This window comes from Panulirus ornatus, chromosome 1, assembly GCF_036320965.1.
Source record: "Panulirus ornatus isolate Po-2019 chromosome 1, ASM3632096v1, whole genome shotgun sequence".
Taxonomy (NCBI): domain Eukaryota; kingdom Metazoa; phylum Arthropoda; class Malacostraca; order Decapoda; family Palinuridae; genus Panulirus; species Panulirus ornatus.
Genome location: NC_092224.1, coordinates 73,328,254 through 73,347,945, shown reverse-complemented (window position 1 = coordinate 73,347,945; position 19,692 = coordinate 73,328,254). Strand labels below are relative to the sequence as shown.

The following is a 19,692-nucleotide window of genomic DNA, read 5'->3' as shown; positions in this document are numbered from 1 at the left end:
AGAAGATGAAAGCCGGCAAGGCAGTGGGTTTAAATTGTATTGCAGTGGAATTTATTTAAAAAAAGGGGTGATGGTAATGTTGACTGGTTGGTAAGGTTATTTAATGTATGCATGACTCATGGTGAGGTGCCTGAGGATGGGCGGAATGCTTGCATAGTGCCATTGTACAAAGGCAAAGGGGATAAGAGTGAGTGCTCAAATTACAGAGGTATTAGTTTGTTGAGTATTCCTGGGAAACTGTATGGGAGGGTATTGATTGAGAGGGTGAAGGCATGTACAGAACATCAGATTGGGGAAGAGCAGTGTGGTTTCAGAAGTGGTAGAGGATGTGTGGATCAGGTGATTGCTTTGAAGAATGTATGTGAGAAATACTTAGAAAAGCAAATGGATATGTATGTAGCATTTTTGGATCTGGAGAACACATATGATAGAGTTAATAGAGATGCTTTGTGGAAGGTATTAAAAACATATGGTGTGGGAGGCAAGTTGTTAGATGCAGTGAAAAGTTTTTATCGAGAGTGTAAAGCATGTGTACGAGTAGGAAGAGAGGAAAGTGATTGGTTCTCAGTGAATTTTGGTTTGTGGGAGGGTTGCATGATGTCTCCATGGTAGTTTTATTTGTTTATGGATGGGGTTGTTAGGGAGGTGAATGCAAGAGTTTTGGAAAGAGGGGCAAGTATGCAGTCTGTTGTGGATGAGAGAGCTTGGGAAGTGAGTCAGTTGTTGTTCGCTGATGAGACAGCACTGGTGGCTGATTCAGGTGAGAAACTGCAGAAGCTGGTGACTAAGTTTGGTAAAGTGTGTGAAAGAAGAAAGCTGAGAGTAAATGTGAATAAGAGCAAGGTTATTAGGTACAGTAGGGTTGAGGGACAAGTCAACTGGGAGGTAAGTTTGAATGGAGAAAAACTGGAGGAAGTGAAGTGTTTCAGATATGTGGGAGTGGATTTGGCAGTGGATGGAACCATGGAAGCGGAAGTGAATCATAGGGTGGGGAAGGGGGCGATAGTTCTGGGAACGTTGAAAAAATGTATAGAAAATGAGAATGTTGTCTTGGAAAGCAAAAATGGGTATGTTTGAAGGAATAGTGGTTCCAACAATGTTATATGGTTGTGAGGCATGGGCTATAGATAGAGTTGTGTGGAGGAAGTTGGATGTGCTGGAAATGAGATGTTTGAGGACAATATGTGGTGTGAGGTGGTTTGATCGAGTAAGTAATGAAAGGGTAAGAGAGAGGTTTTGTCATAAAAAGAGTGTGGTTGAGAGAGCAGAAGAGGGTGTTTTGAAATAGTTTGGTCACATGTAGAGAATGAGTGAGGAAAGATTGACCAAGAGGACATATGTGTCAGAGGTGGAGGGAACGAGGAGAAGTGGGAGACCAAATTGGAGGTGGAAAGATGGAGTGAAAAAGATTTTGAGTGATTGGGGCCTGAACATGCAGGAGGGTGAGAGGCGTGCAAGGAATAGAGTGAATTGGAACGATGTGGTATACTGGGCTCGATGTGCTGTCAATGGATTGAACCAGGGCATGTGAAGCGTCTGGGGTAAACCATGGAAAGTCTTGTGGGGCCTGGATGTGAAAAGGGAGCTGTGGTTTCGGTGCATTATACATGACAGCTAGAGACTGAGTGTGAATGAATGTGGCCTTTGTTGTCTTTTCCTAGCGCTACCTCATGCACATGCGGGGGGAGGAGGTTTTCATCTCGTGTGTGGCGATGGGAATGAATAAGGGCATACTGTGATTATGTACATGTGTATATATGTATATGTCTGTGTGTGTATATATATATGTATACGTTGAGATGTATTGGTATGTATATGTGCGTGGGTGGACGTGTATGTATGTACATGTGTATGTGGGTGGGTTGGGCCATTCTTTCGTCTGTTTCCTTGCGCTACCTTGCTAACGCAGGAGCCAGCGACTAAGTATAATAAAAAAGATATGTATACATTTCAATATATACATATACATACACAGACATACACATATATATACACATGTACATATCCATACTTGCTGCCTTCACCTATTTCCATCGCCATCCATCACATGCAAAAATAGCATTCCCCCTCCAGCGAGGCAGAGCCAGTAACAAAGAGGCCACATCCGTCCCCACTCAGTCTCTCGCTGTCATATGTAATGCACTGAAACCACAGTTCCCTTTCCACATCCAGGCCCCACAGGCCTTTTCATGGTCTACCCCAGACGCTTCACATCCCCAGGTTCAATCCATTGACACCACGTCGACCCCAGTACAGGTACACCACCAAATTTCCGGCATCCGATGGTTCGGCACCTCCTTTAGTCCAGACAGAATTACACAAGGGAACTTGAAATCTCTGCGGCCACAAGACTAGTTTACTGGGTGGCCACAGATGGCGTTGTATGTAGGGTGTGCTTATTTACATTCTTTACACTGCACTTGTTGGTGGTGATACTGCAATTCTGAGATTTTTAGCTTATCCTGCTTAAATTTAACCCTAGCTATGGCTTTTAAGACATATGAGAATGTCAGTCATGGTGTCAAATGTAAACACCAGTTCATGTCGATCCAAGATAAAGCAGAAATGTTGAAAAAAATGGACCGTGGTGTTTTGGTGCATAAGCTGTGTGGTGTATACCACATCATTCCAGTTCACTATTCCTTGCACGCCTTTCACCCACCTGTATGTTCAGTCCCTAATCTCAAAATCTTTTTCATTCCATCCTTCCACTTACAATTTGGTCTCCCACTTCTCCTCTTTCCCTCCTCCTCTCACACATGTATCCTCTTTGTCAATCTTTCCTCACTCATTCTGTCCATATGTCCAAGCCATTTCAACATACCCTCTTCTGCTCTTTCAACCACACTCTTTTTATCACCACACATCTCTCTTACCCTTTCATTACTTACTCGATTGAACCACCTCACACCACATATTGTCCTCGAACATTTCATTTCCATCACATCCACCCTCTTCCATACAACCCTATCTATAGCCCATGCCTCGCAACCATATAACATTGCTGGAACTATTATTCTTTCAAACACACCCATTTTTTGCTCTGAGATAATATTCTCTCCTTCCACACTTTCTTCATTGCTCCCAGAACATATGCCCCCCCCTCCCCCACCCTGTGAATTGCTTCCACTTCCATGGTTTCATTTGCTGCTAAGTCCACTCCCAGATATCTAAAACACTTCACTTCCTCCAATTTTTCCTCATTCAAACTTACATCCTAATTAACTTGTCCCTCAACCCTACTGAAAACTAATAGCCTTGCTCTTATTCACATTTACTCTCAACTTTCTCCTTTCACACACTTTTCCAAACTTAGTCACCAACTTCTGCAGTTTCTCACTGAATTAGCCACCAGAGCTGTATCATCAATGAACAACAACTGACTCACTTTCCAGGCCTCCTCATCCCCAACAGATTGCATACTTGCTCCTCTCTACAAAACTCTTGCATTTACCTCCTTAACCACCCCATCCATAAACAAATTAAACAACCATGGGGACATCACACACCCCTGCCACAAACCGACATTCACTGGGAACTTGTCACCCTCCTCTCTTCCTACTCATACATATGCCTTACATCCTTGGTATGTACTTTCCACTGCTTCTAGCAACTTACCTCCCACACCATATAGTCTTAAAACCTTCCGCAAAGCATCTCTATTAACCCTATCATATTCCTTCTCCAGATCCATAAATGCTACCTACAAATCCATTTGTTTTTCCGTGTATTTCTCACATACACTTCAAAGCAAACACCTGATCCACACATCCTCTACCACTTCTGAAACCTCACTGCTTTTCCCCAATCTGATGCTCTGTACGTGCTTTGACCTTCTTAATCAATACTGTCCCATATAATTTCCCAGGAATTCTTAAAAAACATATGCCTCTGTAATTTGAACACTCACCTTTATCCCATTTGTCCTTGTACAATAGCACTATGCGTGCATTCCACCAATCCTTAGGCACTTCATCATGATCCATACCTACGTTGAATATTCTTACCAACTAATCGACAACAGTCATCCCCTTTTTTAATAGATTCCACTGCAATACCATCCAAACTTGCTGCCTTGCCAGCTTTCATCTTCCTCAAAGCTTTCACTAATACCTCACTTTACCAAACACATTCAACAAACCCCAAAATACTCATTCCGTCTCCTTTTCACTTCATCACTTCTTGTTATTATCTTCCCGCTTGCCCCCTTCACTGGTGCTCTCATTTGTTCTCTTGTCTTACGCACGTTATTTACCTCTTTCCAAAACATTTTTTTTTTTCTCCCTAAAATTTGATGATAGTCTCTCACCCCAACTCTCATTTGCCCTCTTATTCCTCTCTTGCACCTTTCTCTTGACCTCCTGCTGCTTTCTTATATACATCTCCCAGTCATTTGCACTACTTCCCTGCTAGTAACATCCAAAATCCTCTCTCTTCTCCTTCACTAACAACCTTACTTCTTCATCCCATCACTCACTACCCTTTTTTAACAGTGAATCGGATGACAACCTCGCAAGTCAGCTGTCTGAGGTTTATGCAGAATTGCAAGCCATTGAAGCTGACAAGGCCCCTGCCAAGGCTAGTGTTATCCTGAATGGCTTGGGCTTTAATTCTGAGATGCAGATGAGGAAAACAAGGGAGTTTTCTGGAGGATGGAGAATGAGAATAGCATTAGCCAGAGCATTATTCTCTCAGTAAGTATTACATTTTTATTATCCATCATATCGTGATATAAAGTGGTATGCTTTTGTTTGTTTGGTTCTGTTTATAAGTTATTTTTTTTTTCAAAGGAGTTTCAGTATATTTTGTTTTTTGATTTAATGAATTATTTTTTTGTGAATGACCGCAGCTTTAAGAGATGTCTGTTCAGGTTATACAGTTTATGTACATTTTTCATGCTTCCACATTACTGCCTGCTTTGCTCACATATTTATAACTTGATTGTCTCCCACTTCATCTTTAGTGTGTTACTGCCTTCAGTTCATCACCTTGTGTTTTGATTCATATAGTAGTTCTGCTTTTCTTACCTCCCAGAGCCAGTTCATTTTGTAAGACTTAAGAAAATATCTCGGATCATGGTGGGATTGAAACGTTAATCTCATACTTTTATAGTGAAGTGAATGCTTCTCACTCTTTGCCATCCACTTGTTCAGCATTAATGGCCTTGACTCAGTCTAGGTTAGTTGTCTAACCAATCAACAATGGCCAGTATGTTATGAAGGCATACCCTGGCTGTCAGTACCAACCTGCCTTGTAATGTGTCAGATCACAGATTGAATTGTTCATATCCAGTTGGGCTCATATTTAGTGGGTTCATCTACCTTACTTTTGATGAGTGTCCTTAAGTTTCAGCTAAGATGTGTTTGGTATGTAATTGACTTTATTTTATTTCTATGGCTGTATGGTATTCATAAACACTTCTGAACCATATATGCTTACGTTGTATGCATACATAACCATATACATGGTTTTCTGTCTGGCAAATTGTTACATACATGGGCTATGCACTCAGTGTACTGTGTGCTTTGTAAGCATCACCTATGAACAGTACTCTATCTGTCCAGTTTATGCAAAGGCTTGTCTGTATTTTGTTTGATTTTTGAATGTTTTTTTATTCCTTTGGAGACATTCATTGTAGGGCCTTACAATGGGTCTTCACATGAGTATGGACAAGAACAGTATCATCTTAAAGTAAGGGCACAGATACAAACCCCTGGGTTGAACTTGGTCAGGTATCACTCAGTCAGGCCTCCACTATTAGAGTGAAGTTCTGTCCCATTAACCAGGACTGGCATTTTGGTGGACAATAGACTGCCTTAGCAAGGTCTTTAAGGTTAAGAAATTTTTTTTTCCAATTATTTCTTTTTCCTTACAGGCTGAAGCATATTAGGAACATCTTATGGATGAAGATTAAGATCTTATCAAAAAACTCTCCAGAGGAGTCCATCATTTTCTTGCTAAAGGAAGTAGCAGAGCCTTGGAGCTGTGGGAGCTCCTGAAAGGAGGTTGTGGATAAAAAGAGGGCCTTTTCTTGAAAAAGGCTCCTGGGATAATTACAAAGTTTTTTTATCCCATACTTGTTTGCTGTTTCCCATGCTAGCAAAGTAGCACCTAGAACAGATGGAGAAAGGCTGTATTTGCTGACATTGATTCTTTATCTGTCTTGTGCAGCCCCCTATCCACAACCAGGCCTCGCAGACCTCTCCCTGATTTACACCAGGTGCTTCACATTCCCTGATGCAGTCCATTAACAGCACATTAACCCCTGTGTCCCACATCTTTCCATTTCTCTCTATCCCTTGCATGCCTTTCACCCTCATGAGCATTCAGCTTTTGATCACTCAAAATATTTTTCACTCCTTCCTTTTCCAATTTGCTCTACCCCTTCTCAATGCTCCCTCCTCTTCTGACACACACATCCTCTTTTTCAGCCTCTCCTCATTCATTTTCTCTGTTTGTCAAAAGTATTTCAGCACACCCTCTTTTGCTCTTTTAACAACTTGCTTCTTACCATGACATCTCTCTCCTACCCTTTTATTACTTACTCAATCAAACCACCTCACACTGTATGTTGTCCTCAAACTTTTTCTGCAAACATTTCATTTCCAACACATCCACCCTCCTCCACATGCCTCATTTGTAGCCCATGCTTCGCATCCATGCATCATTGTTGGGACTACTATAACTTTTAAAACACCCATTGAATCATATGTTGACAAATTAATGATTATCATTTGTTGGATAATTATAAACGGAGATAATGGCAGGTGCATTTCATTGGCTGTCACTATGTTTTCCCTCATGATTGCTTTTATGATTTTTGGGTTGTCATTTTTTTTCCCCTTTTTTATTTCCCCATCTCTCCAGAACAAAGAGCCCTAATATGGTGTTACTTCAGATGGTGAAAAATTATTTTATAAGTAAAGAGAACCATATGATTTCAATAATACTCTATCAGTAATTATTGATACTTTCCAGAAATAATAGGTTTGTACCTAATTCAGCTGTAGCAAAACAGCACTTAATCACATCCATATAGATGAAACAAAATGTGGCAGTACTATTCCACATGTTTCCAAATGTTTGATGGAGAGTTCAAATTTGCTGAAACTTTAAACATTCTTCAAAAGACACATCAAACACTGGAACTTCACTGAATTTCATTCTTTCATTTTTACTTTAAAAAACTATTTAAGGAAAGGCATCAAGCAGGCCAAAGTTTTTCATAGAGAACTAAAGCTAGACTATGACTGAATGTTCGCAAGGATGGTTACACAAGTTTAAGTGGAGACATGGAATTTCAGTATGTACAGTGTGCGATGAAAAGTGCAGTGCTGACACAGAAGCTGCGACAGAGTTTGTGGATGAATTTGCACATTAAGTGGCAATGGAAAAATTAGCCCCAGGACAAGTGCATAATGCTGACAAATCTGCCCCGTATATGCATCATATGCCATAAAAACCCTTTCCCAAGATATTGAGGAGTCTCCATCTGATGTAACAGTAAAAACCTTGTTTAGAAGCATTAATGATGGTATTATTTCCTGTTTTATGCTTTGTTATACCTTTGATAACACAGCAATATATATGTGGAATGAGCTTCCAAGACTAGGGGTTGGGCATATTTTTATATTGGGGGTTCCCATAGGGGTCAATTTCTGTTTTCCTGCATTTCTTGTGGTCTGGCAATGGCCAGGTCCCAAGGTTTGCTGGATTAAAGAGGTACTATCTGTACTAAAACGAATGAGAGAGTTTGATGCACATTCTGTGAAGTGGTAGAAAATGCAGCTTTATTACAATAGGTCAGGAGATCATGTGTCTTATGCTTAATGCAGATTAATCAGTCCAGGAGAACTTTAGATTTTGAAGGTGGAAGCTTATTCAGAAAGGCACTCAAACAGAAAGTAGTAAGGCACCTCATAAAAACTTAGAAAAGTGATGGTGCAATTTTCATTTAAAAATGTAAGCTATTTCAGAGTGCTTAAAATCCACCTAAAAGTTAATTGAGAAGACTAACAAAGTGTTGCTACTTCATAACAGACCACTCCAGGATATCAAGGAAATAGTTTTCAATAGTGTGCGTTGGAGAGATATTTGTGAAGGGAGAAATTATTCTTGCTGTGTAATTAAGAAATTGCTTATGATAGAGAAAGTACCTCTGATCACTTTGGCTTTCATGCAGTAAGTTGAGGATGTGTGGTAGTGACACAAGATTGTGGGCATTTGATCCACCCTGTTTAAATGGGAATGGGAGTTAAGATCATGAAGAGATTCATGGAGATTTAATATAATTATTTCCTCAGTTATTCATGATATGTAGATTTACATAGTTTGCTGAGTAAAGTTAAGAAGTGCTAATATTAGTGAAGAAGCCCCCTTTTTTTTTGTGCACTTCAGTTGATGTGTTTTAGTGACTGAGACATTAGAGAGTTGATGCGTTTTAGTGACTGAGACATTAGAGTGTATCCATTTGATTCACCCTATAAAATGGAAGTAGAGATGTAGATGATAAACTAATGAGAAGTTCTAGTAGTTTGTATTAGTATTTGTAACATTTGTGTTATTGATGAAGTATACTTGTAGATATATGTGTGATTTAATTTAATTAGATGATTTGTGTATCTTGGAAACTTCCTTTAAACATTTGAAAAACAAAAATCTTTTGATTTTTCAGACCAGACCTACTATTGCTTGATGAGCCAACGAACATGTTGGATATGAAGGCCATCATTTGGCTTGAAAATTACCTCCTGGGTTGGCCTACGACATTACTAGTGGTGTCTCATGACCGACACTTTCTTGACATTGTTCCCACAGATGTGTTACATTTACACTCCCAGAACATAGATACATATCGGTGAGTTGACTGTGAATTTCTTGTAACAATCATAATAAGTACACTTAAATTGCTCAAATCAAATCTAGTTCATCCTGTGGGTGGTCCAGAGAAGTGAGGAATCTGGATTGGATCAGTATTTCATTTTTTTTTTTTTTTCCACAAGAAGGAACAGAGGGGGCCAGGTGAGGATATTCCAAAAAAGGCCCAGTCCTCTGTTCTTAACGCTACCTCGCTAACGCGGGAAATGGCGAATAGTTTGAAAGAAAAAAGTGTATATATGTATATGTATATGTTGAAATGTATAGTTATATATATGTGCGTGTAGGCATTTATGTATATACATGTGCATTCCTATGAGTCCACGGGGAAAATGAAACACGATAAGTTCCCAAGTGCACTTTCGTGTAAAAATCTTATCAGCAGGTGAGATACAAGAAAGAAATATAACAGTCATTTGATATACAACGAAGAGACATAGCTAGGACGCCATTTGGTAAACAAGTGATTGTTTACCAAATGGCGTCCTAGCTACGTCTCTTCGTTATATATCAACTGACTGTTATATTTTTTTTATTCCTTCCTTGTATCTCCCCTGATGATGTGAGTATTACACGAAAGTGCACTTTGAAACTTATTGTGTTTCATTTTCCCCATGGACTCATAGGAATATACTTGATCACGCGCAAAATTGTGATCCTTTCCATACATGTGTATGTATGGGAGTTGGGCCACTCTTTCATCTGTTTCCTTGCGCTACCTCACTAACATGGGAGACGGCGATTAAGCATAATAGAATAAAATAATATAAAGTAAACCTATGTGAAAGATGTGAAAAAAGGAGAGATAGGTAGTATGTTTGAGGAAAGGAACCTGGATGTTTTGGCTCTGAGTGAAACGAAGCTCAAGGGTAAAGGGGAAGAGTGGTTTGGGAATGTCTGGGGAGTAAAGTCAGGGGTTAGTGAGAGGACAAGAGCAAGGGAAGGAGTAGCAATACTCCTGAAACAGGAGTTGTGGGAGTATGTGATAGAGTGTAAGAAAGTAAATTCTCGATTAATATGGGTAAAACTGAAAGTTGATGGAGAGAGGTGGGTGATTATTGGTGCATATGCACCTGGGCATGAGAAGAAAGATCAAGAGAGGCAAGTGTTTTGGGAGCAGCTGAATGAGTGTGTTAGTGGTTTTGATGCACGAGACCGGGTTATAGTGATGGGTGATTTGAATGCAAAGGTGAGTAATGTGGGAGTTGAGGGAATAATTGGTATACATGGGGTGTTCAGTGTTGTAAATGGAAATGGTGAAGAGCTTGTAGATTTATGTGCTGAAAAAGGACTGATGATTGGGAATACCTGGTTTAAAAAGCGAGATATACATAAGTATACTTATGTAAGTAGGAGAGATGGCCAGAGAGCGTTATTGGATTACGTGTTAATTGACAGGCGTGCGAAAGAGAGACTTTTGGATGTTAATGTGCTGAGAGGTGCAACTGGAAGGATGTCTGATCATTATCTTGTGGAGGCTAAGGTGAAGATCTGTATGGGTTTTCAGAAAAGAAGAGTGAATGTTGGGGTGAAGAGGGTGGTGAGAGTAAGTGAGCTTGAGAAGGAGACCTGTGTGAGGAAGTACCAGGAGAGACTGAGTACAGAATGGAAAAAGGTGAGAACAATGGAAGCAAGGGGAGTGGGGGAGGAATGGGATGTATTTAGGGAATCAGTGATGGATTGCGCAAAAGATGCTTGTGGCATGAGAAGAGTGGGAGGTGGGTTGATTAGAAAGGGTAGTGAGTGGTGGGATGAAAAAGTAAGAGTATTAGTGAAAGAGAAGAGAGAGGCATTTGGACGATTTTTGCAGGGAAAAAATGCAATTGAGTGGGAGATGTATAAAAGAAAGAGACAGGAGGTCAAGAGAAAGGTGCAAGAGGTGAAAAAAAGGGCAAATGAGAGTTGGGGTGAGAGAGTATCATTAAATTTTAGGGAGAATAAAAAGATGTTCTGGAAGGAGGTAAATAAAGTGCGTAAGACAAGGGAGCAAATGGGAACTTCAGTGAAGGGCGCAAATGGGGAGGTGATAACAAGTAGTGGTGATGTGAGAAGGAGATGGAGTGAGTATTTTGAAGGTTTGTTGAATGTGTTTGATGATAGAGTGGCAGATATAGGGTGTTTTGGTCGAGGTGGTGTGCAAAGTGAGAGGGTTAGGGAAAATGATTTGGTAAACAGAGAAGAGGTAGTGAAAGCTTTGCGGAAGATGAAAGCCGGCAAGGCAGCAGGTTTGGATGGTATTGCAGTGGAATTTATTAAAAAAGGGGGTGACTGTATTGTTGACTGGTTGGTAAGGTTATTTAATGTATGTATGACTCATGGTGAGGTGCCTGAGGATTGGCGGAATGCGTGCATAGTGCCATTGTACAAAGGCAAAGGGGATAAGAGTGAGTGCTCAAATTACAGAGGTATAAGTTTGTTGAGTATTCCTGGTAAATTATATGGGAGGGTATTGATTGAGAGGGTGAAGGCATGTACAGAGCATCAGATTGGGGAAGAGCAGTGTGGTTTCAGAAGTGGTAGAGGATGTGTGGATCAGGTGTTTGCTTTGAAGAATGTATGTGAGAAATACTTAGAAAAGCAAATAGATTTGTATGTAGCATTTATGGATCTGGAGAAGGCATATGATAGAGTTGATAGAGATGCTCTGTGGAAGGTATTAAGAATATATGGTGTGGGAGGCAAGTTGTTAGAAGCAGTGAAAAGTTTTTATCGAGGATGTAAGGCATGTGTACGTGTAGGAAGAGAGGAAAGTGATTGGTTCTCAGTGAATGTAGGTTTGCGGCAGGGGTGTGTGATGTCTCCATGGTTGTTTAATTTGTTTATGGATGGGGTTGTTAGGGAGGTAAATGCAAGAGTTTTGGAAAGAGGGGCAAGTATGAAGTCTGTTGGGGATGAGAGAGCTTGGGAAGTGAGTCAGTTGTTGTTCGTTGATGATACAGCGCTGGTGGCTGATTCATGTGAGAAACTGCAGAAGCTGGTGACTGAGTTTGGTAAAGTGTGTGGAAGAAGAAAGTTAAGAGTAAATGTGAATAAGAGCAAGGTTATTAGGTACAGTAGGGTTGAGGGTCAAGTCAATTGGGAGGTGAGTTTGAATGGAGAAAAACTGGAGGAAGTGAAGTGTTTTAGATATCTGGGAGTGGATCTGGCAGCGGATGGAACCATGGAAGCGGAAGTGGATCATAGGGTGGGGGAGGGGGCGAAAATTCTGGGGGCCTTGAAGAATGTGTGGAAGTCGAGAACATTATCTCGGAAAGCAAAAATGGGTATGTTTGAAGGAATAGTGGTTCCAACAATGTTGTATGGTTGCGAGGCGTGGGCTATGGATAGAGTTGTGCGCAGGAGGATGGATGTGCTGGAAATGAGATGTTTGAGGACAATGTGTGGTGTGAGGTGGTTTGATCGAGTGAGTAACGTAAGGGTAAGAGAGATGTGTGGAAATAAAAAGAGCGTGGTTGAGAGAGCAGAAGAGGGTGTTTTGAAGTGGTTTGGGCACATGGAGAGAATGAGTGAGGAAAGATTGACCAAGAGGATATATGTGTCGGAGGTGGAGGGAACAAGGAGAAGAGGGAGACCAAATTGGAGATGGAAAGATGGAGTGAAAAAGATTTTGTGTGATCGGGGCCTGAACATGCAGGAGGGTGAAAGGAGGGCAAGGAATAGAGTGAATTGGAGCGATGTGGTATACCGGGGTTGACGTGCTGTCAGTGGATTGAATCAAGGCATGTGAAGTGTCTGGGGAAAACCATGGAAAGCTGTGTAGGTATGTATATTTGCGTGTGTGGACGTATGTATATACATGTGTATGGGGGGGGTTGGGCCATTTCTTTCGTCTGTTTCCTTGCGCTACCTCGCAAACGCGGGAGACAGCGACAAAGTATAAAAAAAAAAAAAAAAAAAAAAAAAACCTATGTACGTGATACATATGTGTATGTATATGTGCATGTTTGCTTATATGTATATATATGTGTATGTGAGTGGATGTGCCTTTTTTTTCTTTTTTCTGGCATTACCTCACCAACATGGAAAATGGCAGACATGTATGAAAAAATATGTATTCATGTATTTATGTATTATTTGTTTATTGATATTGATATGCTTTTTTTCAGTGGTAACTATGAAAGTTTCATCCAAACTAAGAATGAACGGCAGAAGAATCAACAAAGAGAGTATGATGCTCAGATGCAGTTCCGAGCCCACGTTCAAGAATTTATAGACAAGTTCCGTTATAATGCCAAGCGTGCATCTTTAGTTCAATCTAAGATTAAGATGCTAGAAAAGCTGTAAGTACTGTATCATTTTTTTTTTCTTCATTGTTAAGGCTAATTTTACCATTCTTGGCTGCATATTGCATGCCTTGTAGAATTTTATATAGGTCATTAGTAATCACAGTTTATCACTGCAATTTCATGATTTAGATGCATGGTGCTTTGGGTTAGCTAGGCTTTGGTGTAAATACATTATTTTACATGACAAGTATAGAGTGGAAGAGTGCTAATGAGGCAATTGTTCAATTTGGTTGATGTTAACTTGTGGGAAATGCAATTGTAATTGAAATAGTTATGTAGTAAAATTAAAGATATGACTGCATATGTTTCTAGTTACTCAAAGAATGTAGTTAGTAATGTGTATATTATTGATTCTGTCTGTTCTGTCTTTCTGTTTCAAATAACAACATTTACTCGGTTTGGATCAGGTGCATTAAGGTTCTCAGATCAGTTATATACAACAATCCATGTCCAGGATACTGATATATTATGAGAGTTGATTACATTTTCATTATGCACAGTAGATTTATTGATATGAAAATTGGCTTTCATCATTCACTGTGTACTTTATGTAGATGAGTAAAGGATTATGTAAATGAGTAAAGAATTTAGCAGAAACAATGTTTTTTAAAAGAATATGATTTAGATAGCACTTTTCTTTTCATACTTAAGCTTATCCAGATGCAGACAAACTAAATACTGTGTTTTCACAATTTATTAAACTGGTGTTCATGGTTCCATTTTCTCACTGGATTCTTTTCATTTTAGTGTTATATAGAAGGTGTATTTCATTGTACAAAGTAGGGATCCATTATCAGGTATTATAGATTAACAGTCCTGAAGTTGAGATATGTCCTTTGTAGTGACTTAGAAAAACATACAGACAAGGTTAATATAACATTTTCATTTACCTATGGAAAATCCTTGTTATGGGAACTTATTAAGGAGAAAGATCAGAAGGTACCACTACTAGAGCTGGTGTCAAGAAAACTGAGGAAGCATTTCAAGGATCTTGAAGGAAGTGATGAGACTAGAGAGGAATAGAAATGCAGTTTAGTGGAGGGATTCAGGTGATTTAAAATGAGAGGAAAGAAGGTGAAGCAATTATACAGCAGACAAAGTCTGATGTGTCTTCTTTGGATTTACTTGTGGCTGTGCAGTCAGAGGAAAGGACTTAAGTGCATAAAAGATTTATTGATAGTATTGGACAGAAAACTGTAGGAGCATTACCAGCATCCATTCAAGCAGAGGAAAGATTAAGAACCCGTAATCTATTAAATCAATATCGACAACTGTCCAGGTAAGGAAAAGGACCAACACACACACACTCATACTGATCATGGTAGAGGACAGGAAAGTTTATGAGGAGCAATTTAGGCAGCAGATCAACAGAGTATTTCGAGTGATGGACCAGAACGTAGACCTGCATTGACACAGAGATACACAGGAAATTAAGTGAAGGTTTTGAAAGAATGATATGCATTATTGAGATGAAGCAATCAAGGAAGTGTATGGGCTAATTGGTGGAAGGTATTGACAAGTACAGAGCATACAGGACCAATGCTTGCTAGCTAAAAGAGAGATTATAAGGAAAGTTAGAGGCTCAGAGGTTGACACTTCTACACTAAGGGATCTACCTGAAAAGTTGGTAGCACCAATATTAGTAAGATTGGGGAAGAGCAGTGTGGTTTCAGAGGTGGAAGAGAATGTGTGGATCAGGTGTTGCTTTGAAGAATGTATGTGAGAAATACTTAGAAAAACAAATCGATTTGTATGTAGTATTTATGGATCTGGAGAAGGCATATGATAGAGTTGATAGAGATGCTCTATGGAAGGTATTAAGAGTATATGTTGTGGGAGGCAAGTTGCTAGAAGTTGTGAAAAGTTTTTATCGAGCATGTAAGGCATGTATACGAGTAGGAAGAGAGGAAAGTGATTGGTTCCCAGTGAATGTTGGTTTGCAGCAGGGGTGTATGATGTCTCCATGGTTGTTTAATTTGTTTATGGATGGGGTTAGGGAGATGAATGCAAGATTTTTGAGAGAGGGGCAAGTATACAGTCTATTGTGGATGAGAGAGTTTGGGAAGTGATACAGCACTGGTGGCTGATTTGAGTGAGAAACTGCAGAAGTTGATGACTGAGTTTGGTAAAGTGTGTGAAAGGAGGAAGTTGAGAATAAATGTGAATAAAAGCAAGGTTATTAGGTTCAGTAGGGTTGAGGGACAAGTTAATTGGGATGTAAGTTTGAATGGAGAAAAATTGGAGGAAGTGGAGTGTTTTAGATATCTAGGAGTGGACATAGCAGTGAATAGATCCATGGAAGCGGAAGTGAGTCACAGGGTGGGGGAGGAAGCGAAGGTTTTGGGAGCGATGAAGAATATGTGGAAGGAGAGAATGTTATCGTGGAGAACATAAATTGGTATGTTGAAGGAATAGTAGTTCCAGTGATGTTATATGGTTGCGAGGCATGGGCTATAGATAGGTTGTACGGAGAAGGGTGGTTGTGTTGGAAATGAAATGTTTGAGGACAATATGTGGTGTGCGGTAGTTCAATTGAGTAAGTAATGAAAGGATAAGAGAGATGTTTGGAAATGAAAAGAATGTAGTTGAGAGAGCAGAAGAGGGTGTTTTGAAATGGTTTGGACATAAGGAGAGAATGAGTGAGGAAAAGTTGACAGAGGATGTATGTGTCAGAGGTGAAGGGAACAAGAAGTGGGAGACCAAATTGGAGGTGGAAGGAAGGAGTGAAAAAGATTTTGAGCAATTGGGGGTTTGAACATACAGGAGGATGATCTTTCCCCTTCTCTTCAAGGGTGAGGGAGAATAGTTTAGGAATGTTTTAAAGGTAAAGTTGGGAGTAAGTCTGAGGGCAAGAGCCAAGGAAGGGATAAAACTACTGCAGAAGCATAAGTTATGGGAATTTGTGAAAGTGTAAGAAAGTGAGCTCAAGACTTATTTAGGTAAAAATAAAAGTGGATTACTAGAGATGGGTAAATTATTAGTGCCAATGCACCTGGCTATGACAAGAAAGATGAAGAGGAGCAAGTGTTTTGGAGGCAGCTCAGTGAGAGTGTCAGCAGTTTTGTTGTAAGATACCAAGAATTAGTGATGAGTGATTGAAAAGTAGCAGCAACTAATATGGGAGTTGAGGGTTTTACAGGGGAGTGGGATATTCAGTAAAGTGAATGAAAATGGTTAACAACTGGTAGAGCTGTTTGCTTAAAAAGGGCTGGTGATTGTGAATATATGGTTTACTTGGGTGAGTAGGAAATATAATATGCAACCATGATTGGACTACTCACTGATTGATAGGTATGCAAAATTGAGACTCATGATATGAATGTGCTAAGAGCAGCAGCCAGTGGAATGTCTATCGATTATTACCGGTGGTGATAAAAGTGAAGATTTGTAAAGGTTTTCAGAAAATATAAAATGATACTCAAATGCTCACCTTTGTCCTTCATGCCTTTATACAGTGGCATTGCACACATGCAGTCAATCCTGAGGCACCCCACTATGATTCATACACATGCTGAAAAGCCTAACTAATTATTCAGCAATATAGTCACCTTTAGTAATAAATTCAGTTGCAATACCACCCATTTCAGCTGCCTTGCCACATTTCATCTTATTGAAGTTTTTCACCACCTCTTCTCTTTTCATGCCACTGTCTGTGACTCATTTCACTTACCTCCCCAATCCAGACACCTTACATCTATAACCCTATCATCAAACACATTCTACAGTCTTTTAGAGTACTCACCCCATCTCATCTTCATCATATCTCTGCTTGTTACCATTTTCCATTTTTCCTCCTTCACTGATGTTCACATTTGTTTTCTTGTTTTCCTCATACAACTTCCTTTCAAAACATTTTCTTTTCCTCCCAGACATTTTTTGATATTTCTCATCTCAACTCTCATATGCCCTCTTTTTCAGTTGATACACCTTCCTGACCTGCCACTTTCTCTTGTACATCTCCCAGTCTCCCACACTACTTCCCTTTTAAGTACTGCCTATAAGCCTCTCTTTTCTCTTTCACTCACAACTTTGTCATCCCACCACTTACAACCCCTTCTCTTCTGCCCACTTCCCACCTTCCGCTTATCAGACACTTCTCCACTTACCAGCGCTGCTTCCCTGAACACTTCCCATTCCTCACCCTCTCCCTAAGCATCATTTGCTTTCACCTTTTTCCGTTGTACACTCACTCTGTCTGGTTATCTCATCACATAAGTCTCTTTTCCAGGCTCACCTACTTTCACTAACCTCTTTTCACCCATGTTCACTTCCTCTTTTCTGAAAACTACAAAACTTCACACTTGCCTCCACTGGGTTATGGTTAGACATCTCACCAGCTGCCCCTGTCAGCACATTTACTTCAAAGAGTCTCTCTTGGATACCTATCAGTTAGCACATAATCCAGCAATGCTGGACTTTCTTCTTATGTAATCACTCTCTAAGTCACCTTAATTTTTCACATTTCTCATGCTATTCTTTTTAACTTTCTTCACAAACTGCTTCCCATCACTTAGGTCTTCCAGAAGTTAAAATTTTCTGCTAGGACCCTTTGTATACATGACTTATAAGTCAATGGCCTCGCATCTATAAGAGTGTTTATATGGTCTTGAGGAAGGGAAAATTTATCCCATACCTTTCTGGAATCGGAAAAGACCTCTGTAGTCTACTAATGATACCATAAGTTAGCTTGATATTTAAACAAAGGTAGAGTAGTAGTTGGTAAGCAGCCACTGACCTGGGAGGTTTATTACTGGTGTGACTTGTCTGATTATTAGGAGAGTTAGTGACATCTGCATTGTGAGCCAGCACTACTGTGGTTGTCAAGTTGCACTCCTTTGACCCTGGTAGATGTCTTTTCTTTCTGCCTAACTCACTCATGGACTGCTGGCATTCTGTCCACAAACATATAATCTCTCCTTGTCATGTATAGCACTTTACAATACTTAAGTCACACAACTCATTCTTTGTAACTCAAGTTTTTCATGCACTGAATGCTGCGTACTAGCCCTGCTTTTTGGCAGAATGGTAGGAGCAGTAAATAGAAGGTAGAAGCATTAGACAGGAGCATAAGGTAAAGGTAGTTGGTAGGAGCATTAGGTAGAAATAGTAGGTTTTGGAATGTTAAGCAGGAATATTAGGTAGGAGTAGTTGGTAAGAACATAAGGTAGGAGCCTCTGAAAAATTGGACCACAGTTGCCCTTTGCCAGTGGCATGTTAAGGGTGAGGCATTAAAGGTTAAGAAGCAACACGAGTTCAACCATTTTGGAGACTCTTTTGCTGTGGCCACCGCCTTGAGAGAGTTTCCAAAGGGAAGGGATATCAGAGATTTAGATATAGATAGACAAATTAAACAAAAGTGGAAAATTGAACATTCCCCAGTGGATCATCACATGATGATGGGAGGAGCATAATGGTCAACCCATCAGGGAGCAGTGCTTATAAGGTTCTGCCCAGAGTTGAAAAATTCTTCTGCTGATTAATTTTATTTACTTGCATTAAGTTTGGAGCTTGATAACTAATTGCAGTTTAAGTATGAATTAAATCAATCAAGCAATGCCCCAAAAGTCCTCTTTGGTTTCAAATATTTTTAGCAAATTTACTTTGATGATACATCAATGACTGGCACATTTCAAGTGGAGCTGCAGAATAGTATTTAGAGCTATATTATTGTGATTTTCATGTTTTGAATTCCATTGCAGGCCAGAGCTCAAACCTGTTGAGAAGGAAGCTGGAGTAATATTGAAATTTCCTGATGTAGAAAAGCTGAACACTCCCATCCTACAACTTGATGAGGTGCAATTTGAGTATACTAAAGGTGTCACGGTATTCTCTGGAGTCAATCTTTCAGCGGCTATGGATTCTAGAATATGTATTGTAAGTATTGATTTTTGTATGATTCATTGCTTTTAGTACCATTTCTCAGAAATGTGTATCTGGTATACGTGTTCTTAAAAATTTTTGCCCATATCCCCTCACCCCCACCCCCTCTGTGAGTTGCTTGTTGTCCATCACCTCCTGGACATTCAAATTACTTTTATGTACCTTACCCTCCTGCCCCAGGAGTCCCTTCTGCTTTCTGTGGGGCTCCAACAGTGCTCAGGAAGTGGGCCACATCCACTAGTGGGACCACTGTTAATGTAGTGATGTTGTGTGTGTGTGTGTCCATGGGGAGAGTGTAGGGTAGTTGAGCAACAAGTGTTGTGTGTCTCCTATATTGTAGCTGCATCATGGGAATGAAGGGTCTTGAGATATGTTGAATCACTGTTTGTAATGTTATTGGGATGGATGATTCCATGGCATAGATGAGAAAGTGTAGCTTGTACATTTCAAGGATACATGAATTTAGATGGGTGTCTGCCTGATGGGTGGTGTTAAGACTGAGTTGGGAGGGTGTTTCTATAGTGCTTGTCAGGTCATTATGAGGTGCATATGCTTTGTCAGTTTTGTGTTTGTGTGGGGTTGGGGATCTGTGAGTATAGATTACTGAGTTGTAAGCAGAGGTAAGCATTTTGTTTCTGTATGGGGTTTG

The 19,692-nt window shown here is 40.0% G+C and overlaps 1 protein-coding gene across 1 annotated transcript in view; it reads left to right on the top strand.

Annotated features, from left to right (window-relative positions):
- The window catches only part of LOC139749614 (ATP-binding cassette sub-family F member 3), a 97,495-nt gene that overhangs the window by 55,985 nt on the left and 21,818 nt on the right, over positions 1 to 19,692 (top strand). Inside the window, exons 8-11 of the mRNA XM_071663750.1 lie at positions 4,494 to 4,694; positions 8,675 to 8,857; positions 12,984 to 13,157; positions 18,863 to 19,037. Of these exons, the coding sequence (XP_071519851.1) occupies positions 4,494 to 4,694; positions 8,675 to 8,857; positions 12,984 to 13,157; positions 18,863 to 19,037 (733 nt within the window). The remainder of the gene's footprint in view (positions 1 to 4,493; positions 4,695 to 8,674; positions 8,858 to 12,983; positions 13,158 to 18,862; positions 19,038 to 19,692) is intronic.